The sequence below is a fragment of the Podarcis gaigeae genome (genome assembly GCF_964106915.1).
Source record: "Podarcis gaigeae genome assembly, chromosome: 1".
Classification (NCBI taxonomy): Eukaryota; Metazoa; Chordata; class Lepidosauria; order Squamata; family Lacertidae; genus Podarcis; species Podarcis gaigeae.
The window spans coordinates 109,340,848-109,363,669 of NC_139678.1; the positions used below are offsets into that span (position 1 = coordinate 109,340,848).

At 42.8% G+C, this 22,822-nt stretch overlaps 1 protein-coding gene and 2 long non-coding RNA genes across 7 annotated transcripts in view; 2 read left to right on the forward strand and 1 right to left on the reverse strand.

Moving 5' to 3' along the window:
- The window catches only part of LOC310833482, a 9,681-nt gene extending 2,633 nt beyond the window's left edge, over window positions 1-7,048 (forward strand). Inside the window, exons 2-3 of the long non-coding RNA XR_014558697.1 lie at window positions 5,202-5,236; window positions 6,071-7,048. This is a non-coding gene — a long non-coding RNA (uncharacterized lncRNA). The remainder of the gene's footprint in view (window positions 1-5,201; window positions 5,237-6,070) is intronic.
- LOC310834007 lies at window positions 1,520-3,704 on the forward strand. The gene is made up of 2 exons (XR_014559043.1): window positions 1,520-1,624; window positions 3,000-3,704. It is a non-coding gene; the product is annotated as an uncharacterized lncRNA (long non-coding RNA).
- The window catches only part of TTC21B (tetratricopeptide repeat domain 21B), a 30,422-nt gene continuing 11,012 nt past the window's right edge, over window positions 3,413-22,822 (reverse strand). For 2 of the 5 annotated variants that reach the window (XM_083704034.1, XM_083704036.1), the window contains exons 10-29: window positions 22,502-22,599; window positions 20,758-20,958; window positions 19,276-19,405; window positions 18,099-18,256; window positions 16,104-16,328; window positions 15,184-15,422; window positions 14,076-14,148; window positions 12,610-12,720; window positions 11,230-11,368; window positions 11,036-11,142; window positions 10,037-10,225; window positions 9,801-9,911; window positions 9,120-9,201; window positions 8,676-8,826; window positions 7,830-7,991; window positions 7,262-7,454; window positions 6,041-6,265; window positions 5,644-5,764; window positions 5,157-5,224; window positions 3,413-4,863 (exon numbers count right to left, since the gene is read on the reverse strand). In XM_083704034.1, the coding sequence (XP_083560160.1) occupies window positions 4,786-4,863; window positions 5,157-5,224; window positions 5,644-5,764; window positions 6,041-6,265; window positions 7,262-7,454; window positions 7,830-7,991; window positions 8,676-8,826; window positions 9,120-9,201; window positions 9,801-9,911; window positions 10,037-10,225; window positions 11,036-11,142; window positions 11,230-11,368; window positions 12,610-12,720; window positions 14,076-14,148; window positions 15,184-15,422; window positions 16,104-16,328; window positions 18,099-18,256; window positions 19,276-19,405; window positions 20,758-20,958; window positions 22,502-22,599 (2,861 nt within the window). In that variant the 3' untranslated portion in view covers window positions 3,413-4,785. Of the gene's footprint in view, window positions 4,864-5,156; window positions 5,225-5,643; window positions 5,765-6,040; window positions 6,266-7,261; window positions 7,458-7,829; window positions 7,992-8,675; window positions 8,827-9,119; window positions 9,202-9,800; window positions 9,912-10,036; window positions 10,226-11,035; window positions 11,143-11,229; window positions 11,369-12,609; window positions 12,721-14,075; window positions 14,149-15,183; window positions 15,423-16,103; window positions 16,329-18,098; window positions 18,257-19,275; window positions 19,406-20,757; window positions 20,959-22,501; window positions 22,600-22,822 lie in introns of all 5 variants that reach the window. The other 3 variants (XM_083704032.1, XM_083704035.1, XM_083704033.1) reach the window with 2 other exon arrangements.

Here is a 22,822-nt window from a genome sequence, read left to right on the forward strand (position 1 = left end):
GTGCGCTGCTCTGGTTTCCATCACAGTGTTCCGTTGCACCAGAAGCGGTTTAGTCATGCTGGTCGCATGACCCAGAAAGCTGTGTGGCCTGAAAGCGAGATGAGCGCCGCAACCCCATCGTTGCCTTTGACTGGACCTAACCGTCCTTGGGTACTTTACCTTCACCTTCATCTTTACTTAAACAATACAGCAGCTTTTTGCTCTTGTTGATCTGTGCTGCATGGTACTGTGTATGTTTGCTCTGAAGTACCACTGAATTCATGTAAATATGCATAGAACTGCAAAGCCCTTTTTCTTGTTACTTTCATCCTATTTCTTCCACCTCCATTTCTTCTGTACAATCAATACTTTCCAGCATCTTCAAGACAAATGGAAAAACTAAATAATTATCAATTTGCCAAAGCAATGTAGTGCTGTTTCATAGGCAAGTGTGTAAATTGATGGTTTTTGTTTTATCATACACTGATATTTAATCCTAGAACTGTACTGTATCATGCTAACATAAGAGAGTAGGAACACAGGAAGTAACCTTATGCAGTGTCAAACCATTGGTCCATCTAACTCAGTGCAATGACTGGCAGTGGTTCTCCAGAGATTCAGACCAGGGACTTTCTTGAACCTGGGATCCTTTGCAGGCCAATCAGATGCACAGAACCATAGTCCACGTGCAAGAGGACAAGGATCATGCACCTTTTAGAGCTGAATAGAAGAGAGAATTGTAGCAGGCATAACAAGCAACACTGCTAAAATCTTCTCTTCTACACAACTATCAAAGGTGCAGGAGCCCTGCCCCCTTTCGTACCTGTGACTACCCTACTATAATGATTTTTGCTGCCACACATCTCTCACTGAAGTCAGTGACAAAACTTCCACTGCTAGATTGCATCTCAAACTGCTGCATAAAATATTTTGGGGGGAAATATTATTTGCGGTTTCACTTTGGAAAATATGCACCCCACTATCTTTGCGGTTCTTTAGACACAGTTCCTTTTGAAATGCTAAATTCAATGCTTAAGGGTTTTATTTTTCAGCTACCTAGTGTAGGGGTTGCTTGTATTTAGATTTGAAAGGTATAGAATTGATCGTTTTGGTTTCTCTTGCAACTACGATCATAAAGACACAATTTGACTGAGAACCTGTTCGTTGAAACTATAGGACACAAAATATTTCAAGAATACTGTATGATAACAAAGAGCTTATATAAAGAGCTTGCTATAGTTGTATGTATAGGTATCCATAGCTATATACCGTGTGTGTGTGTGTGTGTGTGTGTGTGTGTGTATGTATATATAAGCTGCTATAGGAAGCTTAAATCTCCAGTGTAAGAGAGCAATAGAAAATGCAGACACACTCCCTTCCTCCTCCTTCAAAGGCAGAGAATATGAGTTGCTAGGCAACACCATACTGAACACTGGACTCCTTTTTCATTAACATAACTGAACTGACCTCTCTCTCTCTCTCTCTCTCTCTCTGTGTGTGTGTGTGTGTCTCTCTGTGTGTCTCTCTCTCTGTGTCTCTCTCGAGTCCTTTCAATTCAAAGGCCATGTATTAGAAAGGAGGCTTAAGTTATAAAATGCTGCTAAAAATATTGTTAAAAGCTCAAATGGAGTCTTCCCACTTAACGGTGAGAAAAAAGTAGGGTCACCCATAGAAAAATGTCACTCTTTTATCCTGAATTCAGGAGGGCAGATGGCTTACATGAAACCAAACAATTTGGGTGGGGTGCATGGATGTAGCCAAGGGGGCAACTGCCCCCCATCAAGTAAACAAATAAAAATACTCAACTGACCAACTGCATTGCAGATAACTCGGTTCTGCCCTCCCATAAAGCGCCCCCCTTAAAATAATGCCTGGCTACACCCATGGTGGGGTGGGGTGGAGAGTGCAGAGGTAAAGATTAGGAAAAGTCATTGGATGAAAATGTATCAGAACACAGAATCTTCCAAACAAACATATTTCAGGCAAACGGGCAGTCCAGGGCATGCAATCAACCTTTATGCGTTGATGATGGTCTTCTACATCAGTGACCAACTTAGGTGAAAACATGTTCAAAAAATAGGCCATGGCGGCTCCTGAGAATTAGCCTGCTGACCCAACTATATTGGAATTGACTGTAATGCATCTAGATGTGACCCTGACAGCACTTAGCGGAAGTGTGCCAGCTTCCCGATACTCCTGACACAGCTGCTGGCCTGTGGGTTACAACCCCCTCAGCAAAGGCTGGGAGGCATCAGTTGTAACCCCTTGGCTGTTCCCCTCAAGCCCTGGAGCCATTCCCTTCTGTTGGAAGGACATACCTGTGTATGCTGCACAGCTTATCCTGCACCCACCTCTCCCCCCAAACTAGCCTGATGCCCTCAGGTGTAGAAATGGAAGATATCCCATCACCTATGTTGAAGATTCAACTGCCACTCCATTAAGGTCTCTGTATGGGCAATTGGGAAGGTGTGTCATTGCCTTGTCTCAGGCAGGCTTCTTTCTGGGGGCCAGTTGATAACACCCTCAGAACAGGTTGTTTTACTTCAGGCATAGGCAAACTCGGCCCTCCAGATGTTTTTGGGACTACAACTCCCAGCATCCCTAGCTAATAGGACCTGTGGTCAGGGATGATGGGAATTGTAGTCCTAAAACATCTGGAGGGCCGAGTTTGCCTATGCCTATTTTACTGCCTTTCTTTACTTAGAAGGCTTGGGAACTGATAGCCTCTGTGACATGGAAGGCCCGGGTGAGCTACAGCAGGAGAAAAGAGGTTCCAAAACAGGCAGTTGTATAAATGAAAACAACCCTAACACAGAGGCTCTCTGTGACGAGTCCAGAAAGAGAGAACAGAGCTATGATGTTTCAAACAAAAGGCGGCCTTCAAATTAATAGCCTTGGTAGCTGAAAATGGAGTTTTAAACAAACAGATCCAAATATAATCTCCAAAGATATATACGGGCAACTCTATGTAACGCAACAAGTCAATTTGCTTTTCACTTAAAAGCCATTTCTATGTTTAGCTCCGGTAAGAACAAAGTGAAAAAGTAGCAGCAATCGGAACTCAGTAAAGACTGGTGGTAGTTTCATATCTGAATCAGAGGATGTGGATACCACAGCATACCAGGGGGGCAGGGAGGAGGAACCTTCAGTCAACTGCAAGAACTGTAACAATGAAATCTTAACATCAGCCTTGAAGTGGAAATCAAGTTTCAGGTGGATGGTAGTGGCAGAAGTTCATAATACGACCCATACCCTCTTGTGAAAAAACCCTGTTAGTTTAAACTGTGTTTTAATGGTGGTTGTGTAACACATTCTGTCATTTCCAGTGTAATGCAGAACAAAAACAAACCAATAACCCCTCTCCCCACCTTCCCTGGCCCACCTTTATTTAACTATTGCTCCCAGATCGTGGGATATGGTACATAAAGACAGATTTGAAGAAATATATTTATTTTATGTAAGGCATTGATACATTCTTTTCGAATTAGTAATTCAGTACAGTTTACATGAAAAATACCAAAATTCATAAAACAATGCAAATCATATGATAAAAGCATATGTAAATATAGTGTTTACAGAAGGTGAGGCATATCTCTGTCCACTTGAATTATGGCCTACATGCTATAATGCAGGCACTGAAACAAGCCTCTCAGAAAAAGCCATGGGAATTCTTTGAGGCTACATAGACAATAATCACTTGATGAAAGACAGTTTTACACAATAATCCATATAATGAATTATACAAATGAAGTAAAATACGTTGTCGTTTCTACTAGAAGTTCTAGTAATAATACTACTTTGGAGCTTTAAGCATGGAGGACAACTAGATCTTCAATCAAAGTGTTTCAAACTGTGAGAACCCTGGTTTGCTAAAGTTTTTAAATTGGTCTGTCCCTGATTTTACTGCTTTCTCTATCTGCCAAGAGGTGCTTTGTTGTAATTGTATTTTTAATTCTTTTATATTGTATTTTAAAATCATTTTAATGAATTATAAAATAATTGCAGAGTAGCATGCAAATACTGTTAGCTAATAAATGTGGTAGAATGAAATTCAAATTCCTCCCGTTCAGTAAGATAGCCTATGGGGATGGGACATCGTTTCACCTTAACCCACCTTGCCAAATGGTTGAGGCTGAACATCTCAAAAGAATGGCAAGTTGCGTATGTAATCAGTAAATATATCCTTAGGGAACTACTGGCACCTTGCGCAATTATGTAATGATTTCTGTAGTATATAATAGCAAAATAAATTAGTCATTGGTAAAATAAACTGGGGTAGGGGAAGGGATTTTTTCGAGTTTTGGTCTACTTGATCTAGGATTCCATCTGGGAAAACGTTTTGCAAAAATAAAACAGACGTGTGAAACACAAATAAAGCATTCTCGCAGTCTTTCCCCCCGCTGCCTTTGAGGACCCCGATTATACACCATTTCAAAAGCATGGCCGTACTCCAAATAAATCACCTTTACGAGGGTGATGTTCGAAGGCCAGCGAAGGAGGGTGCAGCTGGGAACTCTCTCTGTCACAGAGCAACCTTCAAAGGACGTTCCAGCTGTGGCTGTTGTTCCCTTACACCAAAGTGATTTATTTGGACTGTAGCCAATACCTACAGGTGGGTAGTAACAGACACTGATTATCTTTTAAATTTGCTGAACTCTCTATGTGCTAAAAAAGTACTCTCCACTTTTTTTCAATGGGAACTAACTGAGCATGTAGCATCACAAACTACACAGATAGTTTTACAGACCTTTCTCTGTTTGCCCCCCCCCCCATTTAAGATAAATACATACAATATTACAATATTATTCAAGTTCTTAATGCTATGCGTGCCTTATCAAGTATTTCCTTTCTGATCTTGGGGTAGTTTGGATGCTGTTCTAAAACCTGTTGAAAGAAAATATATTCATAGTAAGCAGTAAAGTTATTACTTTATTATTGTTATTTATTAAATTTGTATATCTCCCTATACCTGCAAGTCTCAGGGCGGTTTACAACACGTAGACACATAAAGTCTCACTGTAAACTAAAACAAGTAGTTGACTATTCTACTGTTAGATATCTAAAGCTATTTCACTGCAGCAGACGTCAATACTGTCATTAACGAGAACTATACTACAGTGTTTTCCCCTTTTCATAGAACCCACAAGCAAAGAAACATGTTTGTAAAAAAAGTTTACCTTGTGACAAACATTGATTGCATCAATGTATCTCTTGGCTTTCAGGTAATTAAATGCCAACTTGAAACCTGTAAAAAATGGTAAGTCAGAGGTTAATTCAAAAGTAGCATTCTCTTTTCATGTAATCCTAGGATTTTACAAGGGGAGCTGAGAGCTTGTGGATACCTGCTGCAGCCCCTTTTTTTGAACAAGGTTCCTTTAGCAGGAAGAATGGCATAGGCATTTAATAAATATGTAATAGTAATTAATAATAAATTTAAAAACCTACTAACCACAGAGAGTTTGGCCACAGAGCTGAAGTGGATCTCCCCAGTCTTGGCTGCAAAGAATCACCTCGGTTTTCAATTTCAATTACATGTGTGATCTTTGCTGTCTATTTTATTGTTTCTCCAGCTTGTCAACCGCCTTGTGTATAGTAGTATAGAAAGGCGTTACATGAATTAAAAGTGAAGTGAAAATGAAATGAAGTTGCTAAGGGTGAACCTACCAATTGTTGGATTTGTTTGGTTTCCATATTTCCAGGCCATCTCGTAGTTTGCAGCTGCATCCTTATATGCTTGTTCTTTCTCCATTATGTATCCCATATATTCATAAGCTTTGCAACAAGACTAAAAAAGAATTAAAAAAGAGAGAAATCTCTGTCAGCAAGTCTTAAAATTGCAGAGCCTGTTGACCCACTGAATTGTAAGCTTAAGTGCTGTTGGCCCTCAATGGCACCGCACAGAAGGTCATAAATCACTGCCCTCACCACTGTCAGCCAGCACAAGGAATGCCGGCCTTATTTTGCCTGCTTTCCATAAGCTTAGTTGCATTAATTAAAAGACTCCAGGGATAGAAAAACATGAACAGAACAGATACAGCATTACTTCTGGCCTGTCCGTTACCCTGTTATGACGAAGGCACCGTTTTAACAGGTCACTAGCCATTTCGTATTTTGAAGACTGAATGAAAATGTCAGCGAGGAGAAGCCAACTTTTTTCAAACTCTTCTGCGTCAACGGGATTCCAGTTCATCTTTGAAATGCGCTTCAACTGGTTTCTGGCTCGCTGGGTTTGTTTTAAGATCATGTAAGCCGTGGCCATTCCCAAAAGTGCTGGGATGTGATCTTTCTGCAAAAAAGACCAATATGATGCAACTCAGAAGACAGAGAACCCAGTATAAATGTCAGCATCCTCAAAAGGACAGTGCTTTGCCCTGACAGTGGCTGGTTATTCTAGGTTAGCACTTGGGCAGGTTGGAAAAAAAAATAATCACAACTCCAAAAACGCCTTTCTAAAGCCACAATGTGATTAATTCACTAAAACTCCACACAAGGACTTCTTGCATGAAAGAAAAACAGTGGCAGTAAGAAACTTACAAACCGGGGGGAGGGGGGAGAGATTCCCAACAATCCTTACATGTTACAAACATTTCTGAAAAGAATAATCTTTTACCTAGTACAACTACACTCTGAAAAATGATATTTAATATTGACAGTTTGCATTTCTTACTGCAGAAAGTATTGATCTCATGTGTAAAGATTCTTTTCTATTTGGATTAATACAGGAGGCTACTAGAGGCATCTCTGTGTGAGAGAAGCAGAGGCAGAAGGGTTAATGATTGTTTGGGTTATACCTTCTGGGAAGCTGCTTTGAAATAGTTCTCTTATCTCTTCCAATTAAGGTCATGCTGACTATAAATATAGGCCAGAAGAACCCTGAGTTTTACTTTTCTCTTTCTAGCTCTCTTCCTTCTGGTGTGGTGTTTCTGTTTCTGTATAGTGTTCAGGTTTAGTCTTATTATGAGATAGGTTTGTAAGTGCTGCAACTCTGTATGCAAGTCCTGATTGTATTGGATTTGATAACCATTACACTACATTTGCCTTCAGTAGAAGTAAAGCTCTGCTGAATGAAGTACTATTGCCTCTGGTCTATTTTTTGGAACTCTGCTGAACTCTGCAACATGTTTAAGGTTTTCCTCCACACGTATGACACACATATGACAAATATAATCTACTATTAAAGCAATGAGCCGTGCATGGAATACTTTTATTTGTAGGTATGAGGTTCCTACATGTGTATAATACACCTGTGTTCAACTGAACAGAGACACTATAAACAACCTACCTCATCAACCACAATTTCTGTAAAGGCGTTTAGCGCTCGCTCAACATTTGATTTTTGTTTGGTTGCCACAAGGCAGTAATTTTCCATGATGCGGAGCTGCACATGGCCTTGAGCTGTCTGGGGCTTCAGTTCTTTTAAGAGCTTCTCTGCTGTTCTCACAGCCAGCTGCACAGACTCTTGCTTCTCTGTTGAGCTACTTCATACATACAGGCATAAAAGAAACAACATCAGTTCTTGTGTATCAGAAACTCTGCTTTCCATTACTCAATGGGGATTTTGAAAATAGCTAGAATGAGCCCTAGAAAGCCAGCTGACAATAGCACGCAGGTTTAGCCTTTAGGAGCCTTTAATTATATATCTGTCATCAACATTTATCCATGATGCATTTTTATAGAAATCAGTAAAAAATAAAATCTGGTTCCCATCATTTCCCCGCTTGAAGTCAACCCGTCACTCACTGCTGGCACCCAAAAATTTGTAGAGACTCTTCCATGTGCCAGTCAAGATACACCAAAACAAAACCCTGCACTAAAATACTAGGAGTTCTAAAAATCTCATCGCCACTCACTTTGCGTCACCGTCCAGATGTTCAAACACTTCACCTCCCACTGTTTCATTGTCAGGGTTCAAGCAGATTTCAATCATGTTATAAACAGCGTTTTGTCCCCAGTCATTGTCTTTCCTCGCTTTGTTAAAATGTCGAAGCGCATCATTTGGTTCGCCTGTGTACCTAAACAGGAAATCACACTTGCATGAATTGAAACACAAGGAAACGGGGGGAAATGATGCTGGCAGGCAGCTGTATTTGGAAAGGAAGAGTCCAAGGAGGAAGAAGAGAGGGAGCAGAGAGCCAAGGAGTTGCAAAGCAGGAGTAGAGAAGTGGCTCTGGCTAGTGGGCAGGATCCAAAACTCCCGTGCCCCAAGAGCCGCCTCCTGTCAACCACTTGTCATCACATGACACCAAGTGACTCAATTTCAAAAGGAAGAATCTTCCAGCTGTAATTTGTTTTTTTGAATTTGGCACATTTATAGGGCCGTAGAGAAAAGGTGGCAAATTCGAAAGACCCTGAATAGGACCAGCAGCAGAAAAAGGAGAACTGGGATCACCCTCTAAGTGCACTCTTGAATCTTCCATTTCAGTTTGACCCCACAAGTTTACCTGTCCTGCGTGTGACATCATAAGATGTCCGCAGATAGGTAGACGGGGCTTTGTTTGGGCCACACTATCATTAATCCTGCAGAGTGGAAATTCTCCCATCACTGTTGTAAAGGTAGGAAGGACAAAGAAAACAAGTGAACTGAAAGAACCAGACATTAACACTATTTGAATTTGCTTGGCTGGCGTGTCATGAAAGCAAAGGAAACCAACCCTTTCTCACTGACACTATACTAGTGATTTTCTAGCCACACCTACCAAAGATACAATCCTTTGCAATAGTGAAAACCTGGGTCGAGTTTTGTCCTGGGGGAATGTTTCTCAGCCATGGCAATAAATCTTGGAACTTCTTCTAGCTTTCCAGCTCTTCTCAACAGGTCAATTAAACGTGATAGCGTTGCATAATTATCTGTTAATGTAAGCATTCTGGGCATTACAGAAAGCAAGCACATTGTGAAAATTAAACACAAGAAAGAAGCATAAAAATCTAAGTAAAACCAGAACTATAATGTCTGGTAGGCAGAAGGTGTGCCCTTCTGTGCCAACAGAGAGATGCTGGTGTCACACTCTGCAGGCAGCTGACGGAATCCACCCACTTTTCTAGCCTGGCGCAAAGGGAGCTTGCATTGCTCTGCCATCAACGTGTAGCTTTAGTGTATAAAGATTTGTTAAAAGGGAGCCATGAAAAGATCTGATGCTCACCTGGGCTGCGTTCCAAAAGCTGCTGGAAATGAAACACCGCTTGTTCGTAGTCCTGTTTCCTGAACATGAGGTCAGCCATCATCTACAAGCACAAAGCAGAGATGCTAAGGAAACAGAAAGCAACACAAAACCTTCTTCACAGCAATTTTATCCTGCAATATCAGCCTATGCCTGAGTGCAAAACTCAAATGGGCTAGAGGCTAAACTCTTCTTCACATACCAAATGCCCAGGGGCCACACCCACAGCTGTTAAAGAACAAAAATCGACCAGCTTCAATGGTTCCTTGGGATCTGTGTTGGGAGCAGTGTTTTATTTTATTTTGTTCGTAAGTGATCTGGAGTCGGGGTGAGCTGTGGGGTGGGCCAAGTTTGCTGATGATGCCAAATGGTTCAGGGTAGCAAATACAAAAAGGGATTGTGAAGAGCACAAAAAGGAACTCAAGTTGGGTGAACGGGCATTAAGATGGCTAACATGATTCCATGTAATAAGTGACTGTAAAAATTCATGGTATATGCTAATAGAATGTGAACTAGTGGTGGCTGACCAGAAGAGAACTCAGGATCATGGCAGGTAGTTCCATGAAAAGAAGACATTACAGAGGTGTCCCTTTAACATTTTTCCTAAAACCTAAAATAATGTCATTAAATAGCCATCCTACAGAGAGCATGTGTATAACTGACCATGGCAGCTGGCGCATTATCTGGATCACTCTTCAGCAACAGAGCACACTGGCGCTGGCATGCATCCACATCATCGTGTGCAAGGTACAAACGGGCTAGTTCTAGCATCACCTGAGGATTAAAATATAAATAGAAGCTCTTCACTAATTTCTCATTCTATTTACAACATGCATCCCAACCACCACACCTCTTAAGCAAGGCTGGAGGGAAAACAGTTCTTCTTGGTGCTCACTGACCTTGTTGTCCGTTTCACAATGAACAAGAGCTTCTTTGTAGAATTTAATTGCTTTCTCATAGTTCCGCTGGGCCGCTGAATGCTTTGCTATCTCTGCACAAATTTCAGCTGCTAGTTGCTTCTGTACAGGAACCGCGTCCAGCTGCTCTATCTGAATCCGCTTCAATACTCTGGCCTGCAGTTCCTGAGCCTGGTGGAAAAGCAAAAGAGGCTTCCAATAGGAAATAATAATATCGGATGAAGTTTGGGGGGGGGGGTGGATTTGGAGCAAGTTGTGCATTTTAAAAAGGACCAATTCTCTAAATCAGTATTGTATGTGTCCTTGTCTTGATATGTGCAACATAAGAGTCGTAGAATTCTAGAGCTGGAAGGGACCACAAATGCCACCTAGTCCAACCCCCCTGCAATGCAGGAATCTCTTGCACAACGTGGGGCTCGAACCCAGAAGCCTGAGATCAGGAGCCTCATGCTCCACCAACTGAGCTCAGAGGCCAAGTTAACTCTTGTGCTTGACTGGTGGGAGCAAACAGCTGGTCCTTTGTTGCCTGACATACCTTAACAAATTGAACAGTCAAAGGTCTGTAGGTGGAAGGAAGTGACTTTTGTAACGGATGGCAGGAGTTGTTTTAACGTCACTAATGTAAAATAGTGAGGGAAATGTTGAAGTCGCCCAACACATGCAATAGGGGAATAATTCATTATCACCATTAAAGTGTTTTTTGTTCTGCTGGTGCTACTCATTGGGTGACCTTGGGCCAGCCACTGCATCTATATCTAACCTACCTCACAGGGTTGTTTGTAAGGTTTAAATGAAGAGGGGCAGACCATGTGCATCATTTTACTCCTTGGAAAAAAGGTAGGATACAAATGCAATAAAGAAGTAATAATAATATCAGACCTGGACCATTTTAAGCTTGATCTCCTCTATTGCTACCAGGTAACCAAGTATCTCTCTTCTGCCACCAAAGGCCTAACATGCCAATATTTCATATTTCTTTACCTGTTGTAAGGAAACAACAGCATCGTCCGTCCTGTCCATTTTGCTGTACACCTTTGCCAGAAGAACCTGGTAACGCGTATCTTCCATCAGAGAGGACAAATCATTTACTGCAGAAACATACAGATACAAAGTCTTGACAAATAGTGATCTCTTTATTTCTTAAAAAAAATATGAAGCAAATAAGATGTACATACCAGACTCATGATCCAAAACTTGCCGAAGGACTTTTACTGCTTTTTCATACTGGTTCAATTTCAGCAATAGCTCTGCCAGGTCGTAAGAAAGGAAATTCTGCTGCCCAGTTTTCAGAGCTGCTTCATAATAATTGATTGCCTAAAATAATAAATGAACAAACAAATAATCTGAAAGATCCTGTTTGACATTTCTGAAGGAGCTGCAGGTGTCAGAAAGGAGAAGATTCCCTGACACTCAAATGGAAAATTACGTTTGCCATTTGAATATCTTAGCTGCCTTCAGACTATCTTAGCTAGTAGATCAATACTTTGCACAGATTAATAGCTAAATATAAAACTAGAGGCAAATTTCTTTTTGATACGTCCATATTTTGTTCTGGTCACAGCTCAATAATTCTTTATATGGATTATACGTTTGTTAAAAAAATCATACACAAACCTGAAAATAAAATATTGCAGAAGGAACCTGCAACAAGATATGATGTGCTTTGAATTAGGTCAATGAACATTCTTAATCTAAGGGTTAAGAGTTTGCTGCACTGTCAGCCCCAGACCTCAGACCTTGCGCATGTGTGCCTGACAATGGCATCCCCCAATCCCAATTTCTCTCACCGCGAGGATGTTTTAAGCTGTGAGGAGTCTGTTTCTTAGCAACTTTAATAGCCTTTTGGGGACAGACTAATTTTGATTATATGAAGCACTTTCCTCTCTGATCCTGTGACCATCCCCAAAGCCCACTGTGCCCTTCACAGGCCAACAGTTTAAATTCTGCATGGAAAATGAAACTGGGAATGGTAGTGGCAACACTGGAAAAATAAGGCATTGTCCTCCATCATGCACTGACAGCTCTCTCCATTCATGAACAAGCCAAATACCACAGGCATGCAGTAACACTTGGACACTTATGGGGGCATTTGGGTGTTGTGTAATCCATATGTGGATATTTTTTATTTTATTTTTTAGACAGATTTCCAGTGCATCAGAAAGGAGTCTTCTCCTTCCTTTAACCCCCTCAAGTTGTTTGTTACTGTTGTTTGTTTTCATACAAACAATATTAACCTAAAAATTATTGTTTTTTAAACCTGCATTTCGCTTTGACCCACAAAAACCAACCTCTTCTGGCTAGCTGGCCTCGTTTCACTTCTGTACTGGTCAGCTGCTGCCACTAAAAACTGGGGGCAGGAAGAGCTGGATGGAGGAAAGACAAAGAACTAAAAACTTCAGAGCAGAATATTTTAACATTCTTCACGCTGCTAATTCTTTTTGTGTGTGCACATCGACATCCACAATCCTGGGCTCTTCTGGAGGGCAGGTTAAGTGTTTCTGGAAATGTTACAGAAATGATTGTATCGGGATGCATGCAAGCCGGTCATCACATACCTTTGTATACTTATGAGTCTTGACCAAGGCATTCCCAATTTTGCGAGCCAATGCTCCATCCTTTAGATTCAACTTCAAGGCCTGTTCATATACCACGATGGCTTCTTCAGGCTAGGGTAAAGAAAAATAACAGTAAGGTCATGAGAAGCCCAAGCATGAATGATTGCAAGGCCTATTTGTCTATATCTATATATCTATATCTAGTATATCAATAGAGATATAACAAAACAAAACCAAATAATATTAATCAGAAAACAAGATTCCAGTGGGGAGTCTTGGGATAAGGCAAGGGCACAGAGCCAAGTGGGGAAACAAAACTCTGAAGAGCCTCATGGTGATCCCATTTGGTACATTCTCTTTCCATTTTCCCTCTTGAGGAGCAGGCAGCCTTGTAAATAAACCCATGAAAGTTACTATCCTGCAAGGAGGAAGTAACAGGCAAAAAACTGCATTTCTGTGTTGGACACAGAGGAGAGGGGCTTCCCTCTAGTAACTTGCTTGGTTTTGTCAACTCCTGGTTACATATGTCTACCATGCATGCAATTCCTGGTTACATATGTCTACCAATGTCAGCATGCGACAGCAGCCACACTCCAGGAAGCGGTTTCAGCTGGCCAGCTAAACCAGGTGAGAGTAGCCAATGGGTTTCAAACCCTCAGTGAGTTAGGGGCTTCCCCTGCATACAAAGACAGGCTCCAACAGATGGAACAGATGAGATCAAGTATGGGTCCAATGGTCAAGAAGGCAGTTTCTACACATGCTCTACAGCAGGCATAGGGAAACTCGGCCCTCCAGATGTTTTGGGACCACAACTCCCATCATCCTTAGCTAACAGGACCAGTGGTCAGGGATGATGGGAGCTGTAGTCCCAAAACATCTGGAGGGCCGAGTTTGCCTATGCCTGCTCTATAGTGATGTGAGGGGCAGATGGGGCTCGTCAACTTGGAAAGGTAGCCCATTGTGGAGAAGGAAAACTTTGATCCTAAACCACCACAGCCTTGCAGGTAAGAAAGGCTTCGGGAGTAAACCCAGAGGAAAAATCCGTACCCACTGCCTTGAAGGACATCTTCAGGAAAAGAAAGGCTAAGGAGTAAACCCTACACAAATCCAAAATGGAGTCCCTAAGACCGTTGGATGGTGCCTTGTACGCCTCCTTCTGGCAAGCTGGTGCCAAAGTATTGTTCTGCTTTTCTTTGGACCACATCAGCGAGGCTGAGAGGGAGGGTCTTGCCGTCTGGGCAGCCCAGGACCTCCATACACACTGCCCAGGGGAAGTCACTTCAGTGCTGCTAACACAGCAGTTTGACCTCACCTCCAGATGGGGCACTCCATTGTCTCTCATGACAACAACAACATGTCTACAAGGCTGGGGTCAGGGCTTGTGTAAGCCAGTACTATTCACAACAGAGGTGCTCCTTCTCGAACTGAAACCTAACCATAACCCCTAAAGCTACAAATGCTTATACCTCCTGGATATTCATATATGCATCACCAAGGAGAAGAAAAGTGTGAGAACTTGGAAGTTTCTCTACCAGGTCTCTGAAAATAAGAAGAAAGAAAATAAATCATGTCAATAGTTGAATCTGTTTGCTACTAGTGCAGTAAGCCAACTTCCAACGGCCAGGTATTTCCCCCCCTTTTTTGTTTAATAGGCTGGTGGCAAATGTTTGCTTCCTTTGTCTTCAGACATTTTGATTTAACAAGGACAGAGGAGGTGTTCCAGAGAAAGCAAATTAAGACGAACTGTTATCCTGGAAATCTTAGTTTTAAGGAAGACACCGAAATCTGTTATCTGATGTGCTTTCTTGTTGATACCAGTGCTGTAACAGTTGTGTCATGGAACACGTAGCTAACTAAAGAATGATTCAGAAAAGCATCTTCATTCAAACAAAGGACTCCAAGAGAACAACTGGGATAATCATAACATCTGGAAAATTGAGTCTAGCATACTTACTGTAAGACTTTAAAAAAATTGAGGCAAGGGGTAGAAGGGGACACACTTTGGTTGGAAGAAGCAGATGTCTGTGGGCTCTGAATACCTTCCCTAGGCACCGTAAGTACTAAAAAGGCACAATATTTTATTGACAACCTTTTCCAAAGAAGCAAAACCATACCATTCCAAAAGCAAATGGACACATCCTTGTTGCGGGGGGTTACAGGCTGAAACACAGTTGCCCTGTAATAGCTTCAACAGTAGAGCAGGGATGGGGAAACTGTGGCCCTTGGGATGCTTTTGAGCTCCAATTCCCATCAGCCTCAGTGCCACAGATGATGGGAGTTGTAGTCCAAACATACATAGAGAAGGGCACAGGCTGCCCACCTCTGCTGTAGAGAGAGCAAAACTGCAGGCATACAGGTGTACGTTTCTGATCAATGCTGCAGTGACTCAGAGCTGTTTTCCCGACGTGTATTTTTGTTTTAAAGAATATTTCAAAATGAATGGCTTTTTTGTACATCAATGTACATCTATGCACAGTACTTTTCAGTGAAGTGGTTTATTTCTTCAGGAAGAAACAGGCACCAAATGAACTTGGTACATAGTATTATTATTATTTTGGCAAGCTAAGCTCTTACCTGTAACAGCTTGCGTATAGCTTCCTGTCCTTCCTGTGCTCCAGATAGATCTCTGCCATTTTCTCTTTGACTTGAACAAAGTAAGTCTGCTCTGGGGTTATATTCCTGAGCATCGTCAAAGCCGCTTCCACGTCGCCTTGTGCAAGGGCTAGGTCTGCATTAGCAATCATAACTCTCAGCTCTTCCGGGGTGCCAGAAAATTCGTTGATAGCATCTTGGAGGACTTTAATGGCTTCGTGCTTCAAAAGAGACCATTGTTCTTGTTAAATCTGTGCCTAAATTGCCCCTGCAAAAACTGTGGCTTTCAAACTTTGTACTTTCACAGAGACCATTCCACATCAAGGCATTTTCCCAGGAACCCCTGTGTGCTGGGAAGGTGGCCATTGTGGCAGCGTTCTCCCCTCGCACCAGTGGCGGGGCGTGGGGGGTGCAGGGGGGGCCGGCCGCAACATCTGGGGGTTAGGGGGCGCAAATCCACGGGTTAGGGGGCACAAATTACTTGCCTTGCCCCGGGTGCTGACAACCCACGCTACACCACTGCCTCGCACCCCAGTGGCACACAATGGTTTACACAGAGCACCACTAGACTTACTGGACCTCACCATTGCCTTGTGTGAATTAAGGCGATACCCTAAAAAAGTACTTCCTTTGCAGGAAAGGGCAGTGGCAGTGAGCAAGCTCCAAAGAGATGGGGAACCCTCCAGAATAGGCATGGGAAGCAGCATGTACAGAGGTATGGAGGAAATCAGAAAAAACATTCCCCCTCTCCTTCCACAAATGGATGCAACCCATCATCTGTCACTGCCAGCAGGATGATTGCAAGGACTCTAACAGATATCTGCTAACAGATATCCAAAATTTGCAGAACACATCCAAAGGATATGTACCAGTTTTAGGTATAAAACAGAATCTCGTCATACCTGTTCGCCATTCAACCGATGAGCATCTACTAGTTCCAGATAGACGGACACACGATCGCTCCCGTCGATTTCAATCCTCTTTGTTTTTGATTTTGAGGAAGGTGCGGCTGCTCTCATTCCAGGCAAGTTCATTGCCATCTGCAGGGTTTTAACAGCTTCTGCTATTTCCCCCATCTTTATTTGGGCTCGAGCTTTTATTAAGTGGTACACAGGATGCTCTCTGACCTAATGAAGAATACATAATCAGCATCTATGTCCCATACAGTCTTCCAAGAAGAAAAGAAAAAAACCTAACTATCTAGTATGTTAAATCATACTTATATTAGTGGGATAATTATGTACCGTATTTTTCGCCCCATAGGACGCACTTTTACCCCTCCAAAAATGAAGGGGAAATGTGTGTGCGTCCTATGGGGCGAATGCAGGCTTTCGCCGAAGCCTGGAGAGCAAGAGGGGCCGGTGCGCACCGACCCCTCTCGCTCTCCAGGCTTCGTGCAGATCTTCGCGCAGAGTTGCCTGCATGCTGAAGCCTGGGCACGTTGAGCTCAGCGCGCCCAGACTTCGCGCAGTTCTCCGCATGGTGCGGGAGCCCTGCGCTGGGCTCCCGCGGCTTGCGGAGAGTTGCCTGTTCTGGGGGCTGGGGTCGGGGGAAGCTCGGGCTTCCCCCGCCCCAGCCCCGCGCCTGGGGGGGGGAATAATTTCCCCCCAAAAAAACTAGGTGCGCCTTATGGGACGGTGCGTCCTATAGGGCGAAAAATATGGTACATTGTTTTGAGCAATTTACAAAAGTAATCTAGAATTACTAAGCTTTAGTACAGGACAACAGGAGTGGCTCTCTCCTGCTTTTAAAGCAACTACGTCCTACTCAGGTTGATCCTACCTCCATTTGCTCAAGAGTGGCCCACAACATTCAAAATATCTCAAAATCCTATTTTTTCCCTTCTTTTACTTATATCCCACCTTTCCTTCAGGGAGCTGAGGATACGGGGAGATCCTAGAGACACTGATCTGATGAAAACCTGCTTAGCTTTCAGCAAGGTTGCTATTTATGTGTGCACTGAGATCACAACCGGGAACTACTTATTACATCGCACTAAAGATGGTGGTGTGCTCCCGTTGCTCTGTCGCAGCTCCTGACAACGTAGCAGTTCGAAAGCACGCCAATGTGAATAAATAGCTACCGCTGTGGCAGGAAGGTAAACGGCGTTTCCGTGCGCTCTGGTTTCCATCACAGTGTTCCATTGTGCCAGAAGTGGTTTAGTCATGCTGGCCATGTGACCCGGAAAGCTCTCTGTGGACAAACACCAGCTCCCTTGGCCTGAAAGCGAGATGAGCACCACAACCCCATGGTTGCCTTTGACTGGACTTAACTATCCAGGGGTCCTTTACCTTTTATAAATCATTTATTTATCTTTCCTATTAACTTTTGCCCTATCGCCAGCCAGAGGATTGATGGCCTCTGACTGCATTCACATGGTGACATCTCGTCTTAAGATGAATGCGCCTATGCACTCCCTGTTTCTCCCTTTGCACAAAACAAGCAGACAAACTAGTAAGCCAGTTAGCAGTAGTTTCCTGATTCACTTAAACCCAATGTTTCCAAAAAGGGTCTAAAGCTAATTCACATGGCTTGCAAGAATATGAAGATAAAAGGAAAAAGCCTAACAAATTTATACTGCCAGGGCTTTGGGGCTGCAACCACAGTAGAGTTTCTGTTGTACTGCAGGCAGAAAAAAACCCACAAAGCAGAGTCAACTCCTAAGCCTGAAACCCTGCACTGACTTTTGATACTGCCGATTTCAACTAAGAGCTCTTTGTTAAATAGCGAAATGCATATGTTTCCTTGTTATGTGACAGTTATTGATGTCCTGACAATTTATCCATGGGCAAAAAAAAAGTAATAATAATACTGGCAGCAAATTAAAATGTCAATCAAGCATAGAAGTAAAATAAAGAGCTTCAGTATGCTGGGCTAGATTATCCAATCAAGTGTACCTCAAAGTTATAGCTTAGGCAGAGTTCCAGAGACTGAGAACAGAGTTTGAAGTTGTTTTGCAACAAATGCACTTGAGCCATAAGGAGATGGGCATCTGCGTGTGATGGATTCTGTTCTATGCAGTGCTGCAAGATGCTCTGGGATGCTTCAGTGTTACCTAATCAGATTAAGCAAACAAAACAATGAAGGGGAGAAACAAATTCAATATGCTGACAAGCTGCCTTAGGATTGCATTTGCAAGACAGGTTCGTTTCCACGGATTATACCTCCTTCCGTCCCAGCACTATTTATTAAACGGTTACATTTTTAAAAAATATTCCAACAACTAAAGAAGCGATGAAATCACCTGCTGTAAGAAAGGGAGCACACCAGTCGCCAGCTGCAAGTTACCTCTCGGCTATTACAGTGCTTTATGAATCACATACTGTAGTACAGTTTCAAATTACAAAATGCGCTTCAACAATTTCTTCTATTTGCAAGGTTCAAGGTGCGGGTGCCACTGCTTTACATAGTCTAAATAGCACAATATGAGGGAGGTAGCAACAGGCTAGGGAACTGTTTAAGGATGGGGTGGGAACACCAAAACACCCCAATGCAGACCAAGCATACTAACTGATATTGTGGGGTGGAGTGTGTAATCCTTAACAGAGAGCACTCCACACTGCAGCTTTATTCTTTTTTTCTTGCAATAGCTACTGTAGTGGTTCGAGGGGTTGCTCGTGCGTAAGTTGCTGCCACTCCTGGCTAGGTTACCTGGTTGAACCCTTTCTGTCTGGGCAGCCCTTCACTTCGTGGCTGTCTCAGTCGCTGGCAGAATCCGTCAGTGGGCGTTTCTTGAACTTCTTCCAGCAAAGAAGTTCTTTGACGCCAAGTCTCCTCCTACTCTCCCTGCGCGGAAGTCTTCTGCGCAGGGAGGGTGTGGGCTGCGGAGGACCCGTGCTCTCCCCGCTGGTCTCCGGTGAAGAGTCCTGGAGCCTCCTCTCCGATTCCCCCATCTGCCCCCCTTCTCCACTGGTGTTACGCTGATTTCCTTCCCCAGCAGATGGGCTGCCTCTCTCCCTACTGGGACCCTCTCCGGCATCCCTCTGGAGCCTTCCCTCCGCCTCTAGCTCCGATGGCAGTTCCCTGACAGCTACTGACGTAATATTTGCATTGGTTCAAACTTGAGAGATTTACCTGCCAAATACTTCACCTTTGCGACTAAATAGGCGGCTTGCAGGAGACCAGGAACAGTTTTAACCACAGTTTCAAGGACGGATGCACAAGGCTTGAGAAGCGGGGAAGGAGGTTGTCCTCGAGCTGCAGGCTTGAGATAAACAAACAGTACTTTGATAGATTACATCGAGAAAGCGGAAGGGTTTTTTTCTTTAAAGAGGAAAAAAAAATCCCAATGAAATGTTTATCTGAGCTGAGATAAAAATTCGGAGTGTATTTTCAACAGGCAGTTTTCTAGATCTTCTCCAGAACGAAGCACCTGTGCTTTCTGAGGCAATGCTGACTTACAGCCACACAGGCTGTGTGCTGAGGCAGCTCTATGAATCCACACAGCACTCTGCCTTTGGCATGCTGGCCTGACTCAGAGGGAGGGCCTGCAAGCTCTTGCAGGCCAACAAGAGGGCAGAAAGGCTTAATGAGAGTTGGTTCTGAACATGGACATAAACTCCTACTGGAACAAATCTTCAGTTTTCTCTTCCAGGAAGAAAAAACTTGAAGGGGGAGGGAGGGAGAAACCCAACTAGTACAGCTACAGTTAGGGGTAGGATTCTACTAATATTTCAAAGTCTTCTCACAGCAAAGCCCCAAACCTACTTTGCTGCCCTCACTCAAGCTCAAGAAGAGTCCTTAAAACATGTGGCAAGCCTGTGTCCTTCCAGATGTTATTGGATTCTGACTTCCACCAACCTCAGCCAGCACGGTCAGTGGTCCTGGGTGATGGGAGTGGGGCCCAACAAACATCTGTAGGGCTACCTAAAGGAGTGTCTCCATTCCTGTCGTTTAGCTCAGAGACCGAGGTCCAGCTCCGAGGGCCTTCTGGCAGTTCCCTCAAAGCGAGAATGAAGTTAAATGCGCCCAGGTAAAGGGCCTTCTCAGTAGTAACGCCCGCCCTGTGGAATGCCTTCCCATCAGATGTCAAAGAAATAAACAACTATTTGACTTTTAGAAGACATCTGATGGCAGCCCAGTATTGAGAGGTTTTTAACGTTTGATGCTTAATTATGTTTTTATATGTAATGGAAGCATCCAGAGTGGCTGGGGCGACCCGTTCTGATGGGAGGGGTATAAATAATAACATTATTACTATTTTTATTATTATTATATGTTTCCCCATCCCAGATTTAAAAACAAAACAATCAGCTCTTTAAGCAGATGACCAGGATCAACAGGAATCTTTCACATATTCGCCACATCCATAAATGACACAATGTAGCGCACCTAATTTCTGTCATGACAATGTTCTGGACCTATTTACAAGGAAAACAAAAATACTTTAGCAGTTACTCTGCTATTAACTATTACTCAGTCCTTATAATGGACACTGCTCAGAATCTTGGCGATTCGTCCTAATTGTCTTTGCTTCAACCTGAAACCTTCTTTTGAGCACAAAGTATAATAATAAATGGTTGTTGTTTTAGGATGACAAAAATCCTAGCTACTTACCTGTGTTGGGCAAAAGCTAAGATACTCCTTAATAATCTCTATCAAAAAGTCAGGGTTTAATTTTTCGAAATATTCTACACCAAGAGGTAAGCCTTGCAATGAGGAAAAATGAGTATCAAGCACATCATTCAATAAAGTAATAACTTCCTCTTGTCTTTTGTTTTTCTTCATAGCCAACACTGCACGCAAGTAAGATAATTCCTACAAAACAAATAGAAAATTACATGGGAAAATCTATAATTAAATCTGTCATGATTCACCTAGCACTGGTCAACACTGGTAACTAGAAACTGCCCTCTGGCACCCAGATGCCCTGATTTGCAGCACATTTCCTGGCACGTATCTAGTTCTTAATAATAATAAAAATCCACTGGACATTCTTCACTCAGTGAACTCTTGTGAATTAACAGGCTTGTAGTTTTGTTCCAGAAACTGCCTGTGTTGCTTAGCAACTAATTGTATCATCCCCCCCCCCGATAAATTAAGACCTCTAAATTAAGACAGCAGGTTAGCAGATTGTGCTCTATGAGCACTGTCTCTGGTCACTTCCAAACGACCTGTTTCTTGAGCTGATTTCTTAGTACAGTTTGCAGGGAGGCTAGATGACATTGGCTATTTACTGAGCATTCATTAAGATTCATTTGCGAGGAGGAGGAGGTGTCAACTGTCACCAGGTCTGGGGCAGGGGAGTTTGTTGCACAAAAGCAATTTGAACTTGCCAGTATGTAACTGATTGCCTCCCCAAATCCGTGACAGTCGGGAAGACATCCTTTGTTTTTGGAAGGGAGTGGTCTTCCATTTATCTTTTCCTTCCCTCAATGCAGCCATTATGTAAGTTGCACGAAGGCTTTGGTATCAAGGATATTAAAAAAGAAAGAAAGTATTATATCCCAGATATGATTTTCCCGTAGGCTCAGGGGTATTTCAGTCTGGTTCTTCCATTGCTGAGCTATCGCTCATCGTGCTGCAGTCAGTAAGAAGCCTACTAGTTCTCTGTGGTGCAGGGTGGAGCTTAAGTCTATGTCCAAAGATAGCAGGGCAAAGGCAGGATTTGGAGAAAGGGTTTGGCCTTTCATTGCGGATATAATGGAGAAAACAAACACCATTCAATTTACTGCAGGATAAGTGTTTAATGGTTATTGTATTTGCGTAAAAAACAATAAAAATGTGTATTATAATTTTTTATTATCATCATCATCATCTGTTTGGGTAAACAACAGAGGTCAAAGCAACATGAAGGGGAAACAGGTTAGAAATTACTTTTGCACAGAGTTTGAGGGAAACTGCCAGTTCTATCAGGCTCCTTCCTTTCTCAAATGTCACCTAGCAGTAGCCATTCAATCAGGCTGCAGCTGAGAGAGATGGGAAGCAGGGTAACTGAAGCAATGTTGGCTCCTCTCTTTTAACTCTCCATCTAAGAGCTCTGTAACTAAGAAATAGTGCCAGAGTGTGCTCATCCCACCCCTTTTGTGTCATTCACGTTTTCTACATTGTAAACCTGAGGGCAGGGACTGTCTTATTACGGATCTTTGTTAGCCACTCTGGGAGTAAAAATACTTCAAAAATGTATCACCTCGTCTGCACACATATGGATTCCCTGCTTTGAAACCCAAGAACTGGATGTTGCAAGGAGCAGAAAAGGAAGACCGGAGCCCTCTATCAAGAATTATCTGCCCACATAAATATTCTAGCCTCCTCAGTGAGGTTAGAATCAAAGCACTTTTGGAAAGGATCGTTCTCTTACTGCTGATTTCCCGATAGACTGTTGGATTTCGTTCAGGAACTCCAACTGCTGCTCTACATCGTCTAGTTTCCCTTCCATTAGCTGGCTCCGGATAATTCCTGTAATGCAAAGTCACCCCATTTCAGCTCTGCTCTGCATAGAGCCTTCGGTGTTTAGAATTCCTTTTTCATTAAACCAAGTCTATAGGAACATAAGAGAGGCTCAAAGACAAGGAGGAGAGGCAATAAGCTGATGAGAATGCAAATCACACTAAAAAAGTCAATCACCCAGATTACTTGCAGTGATAAAATTATTATTATTATTATTATTATTTTGGGGGGG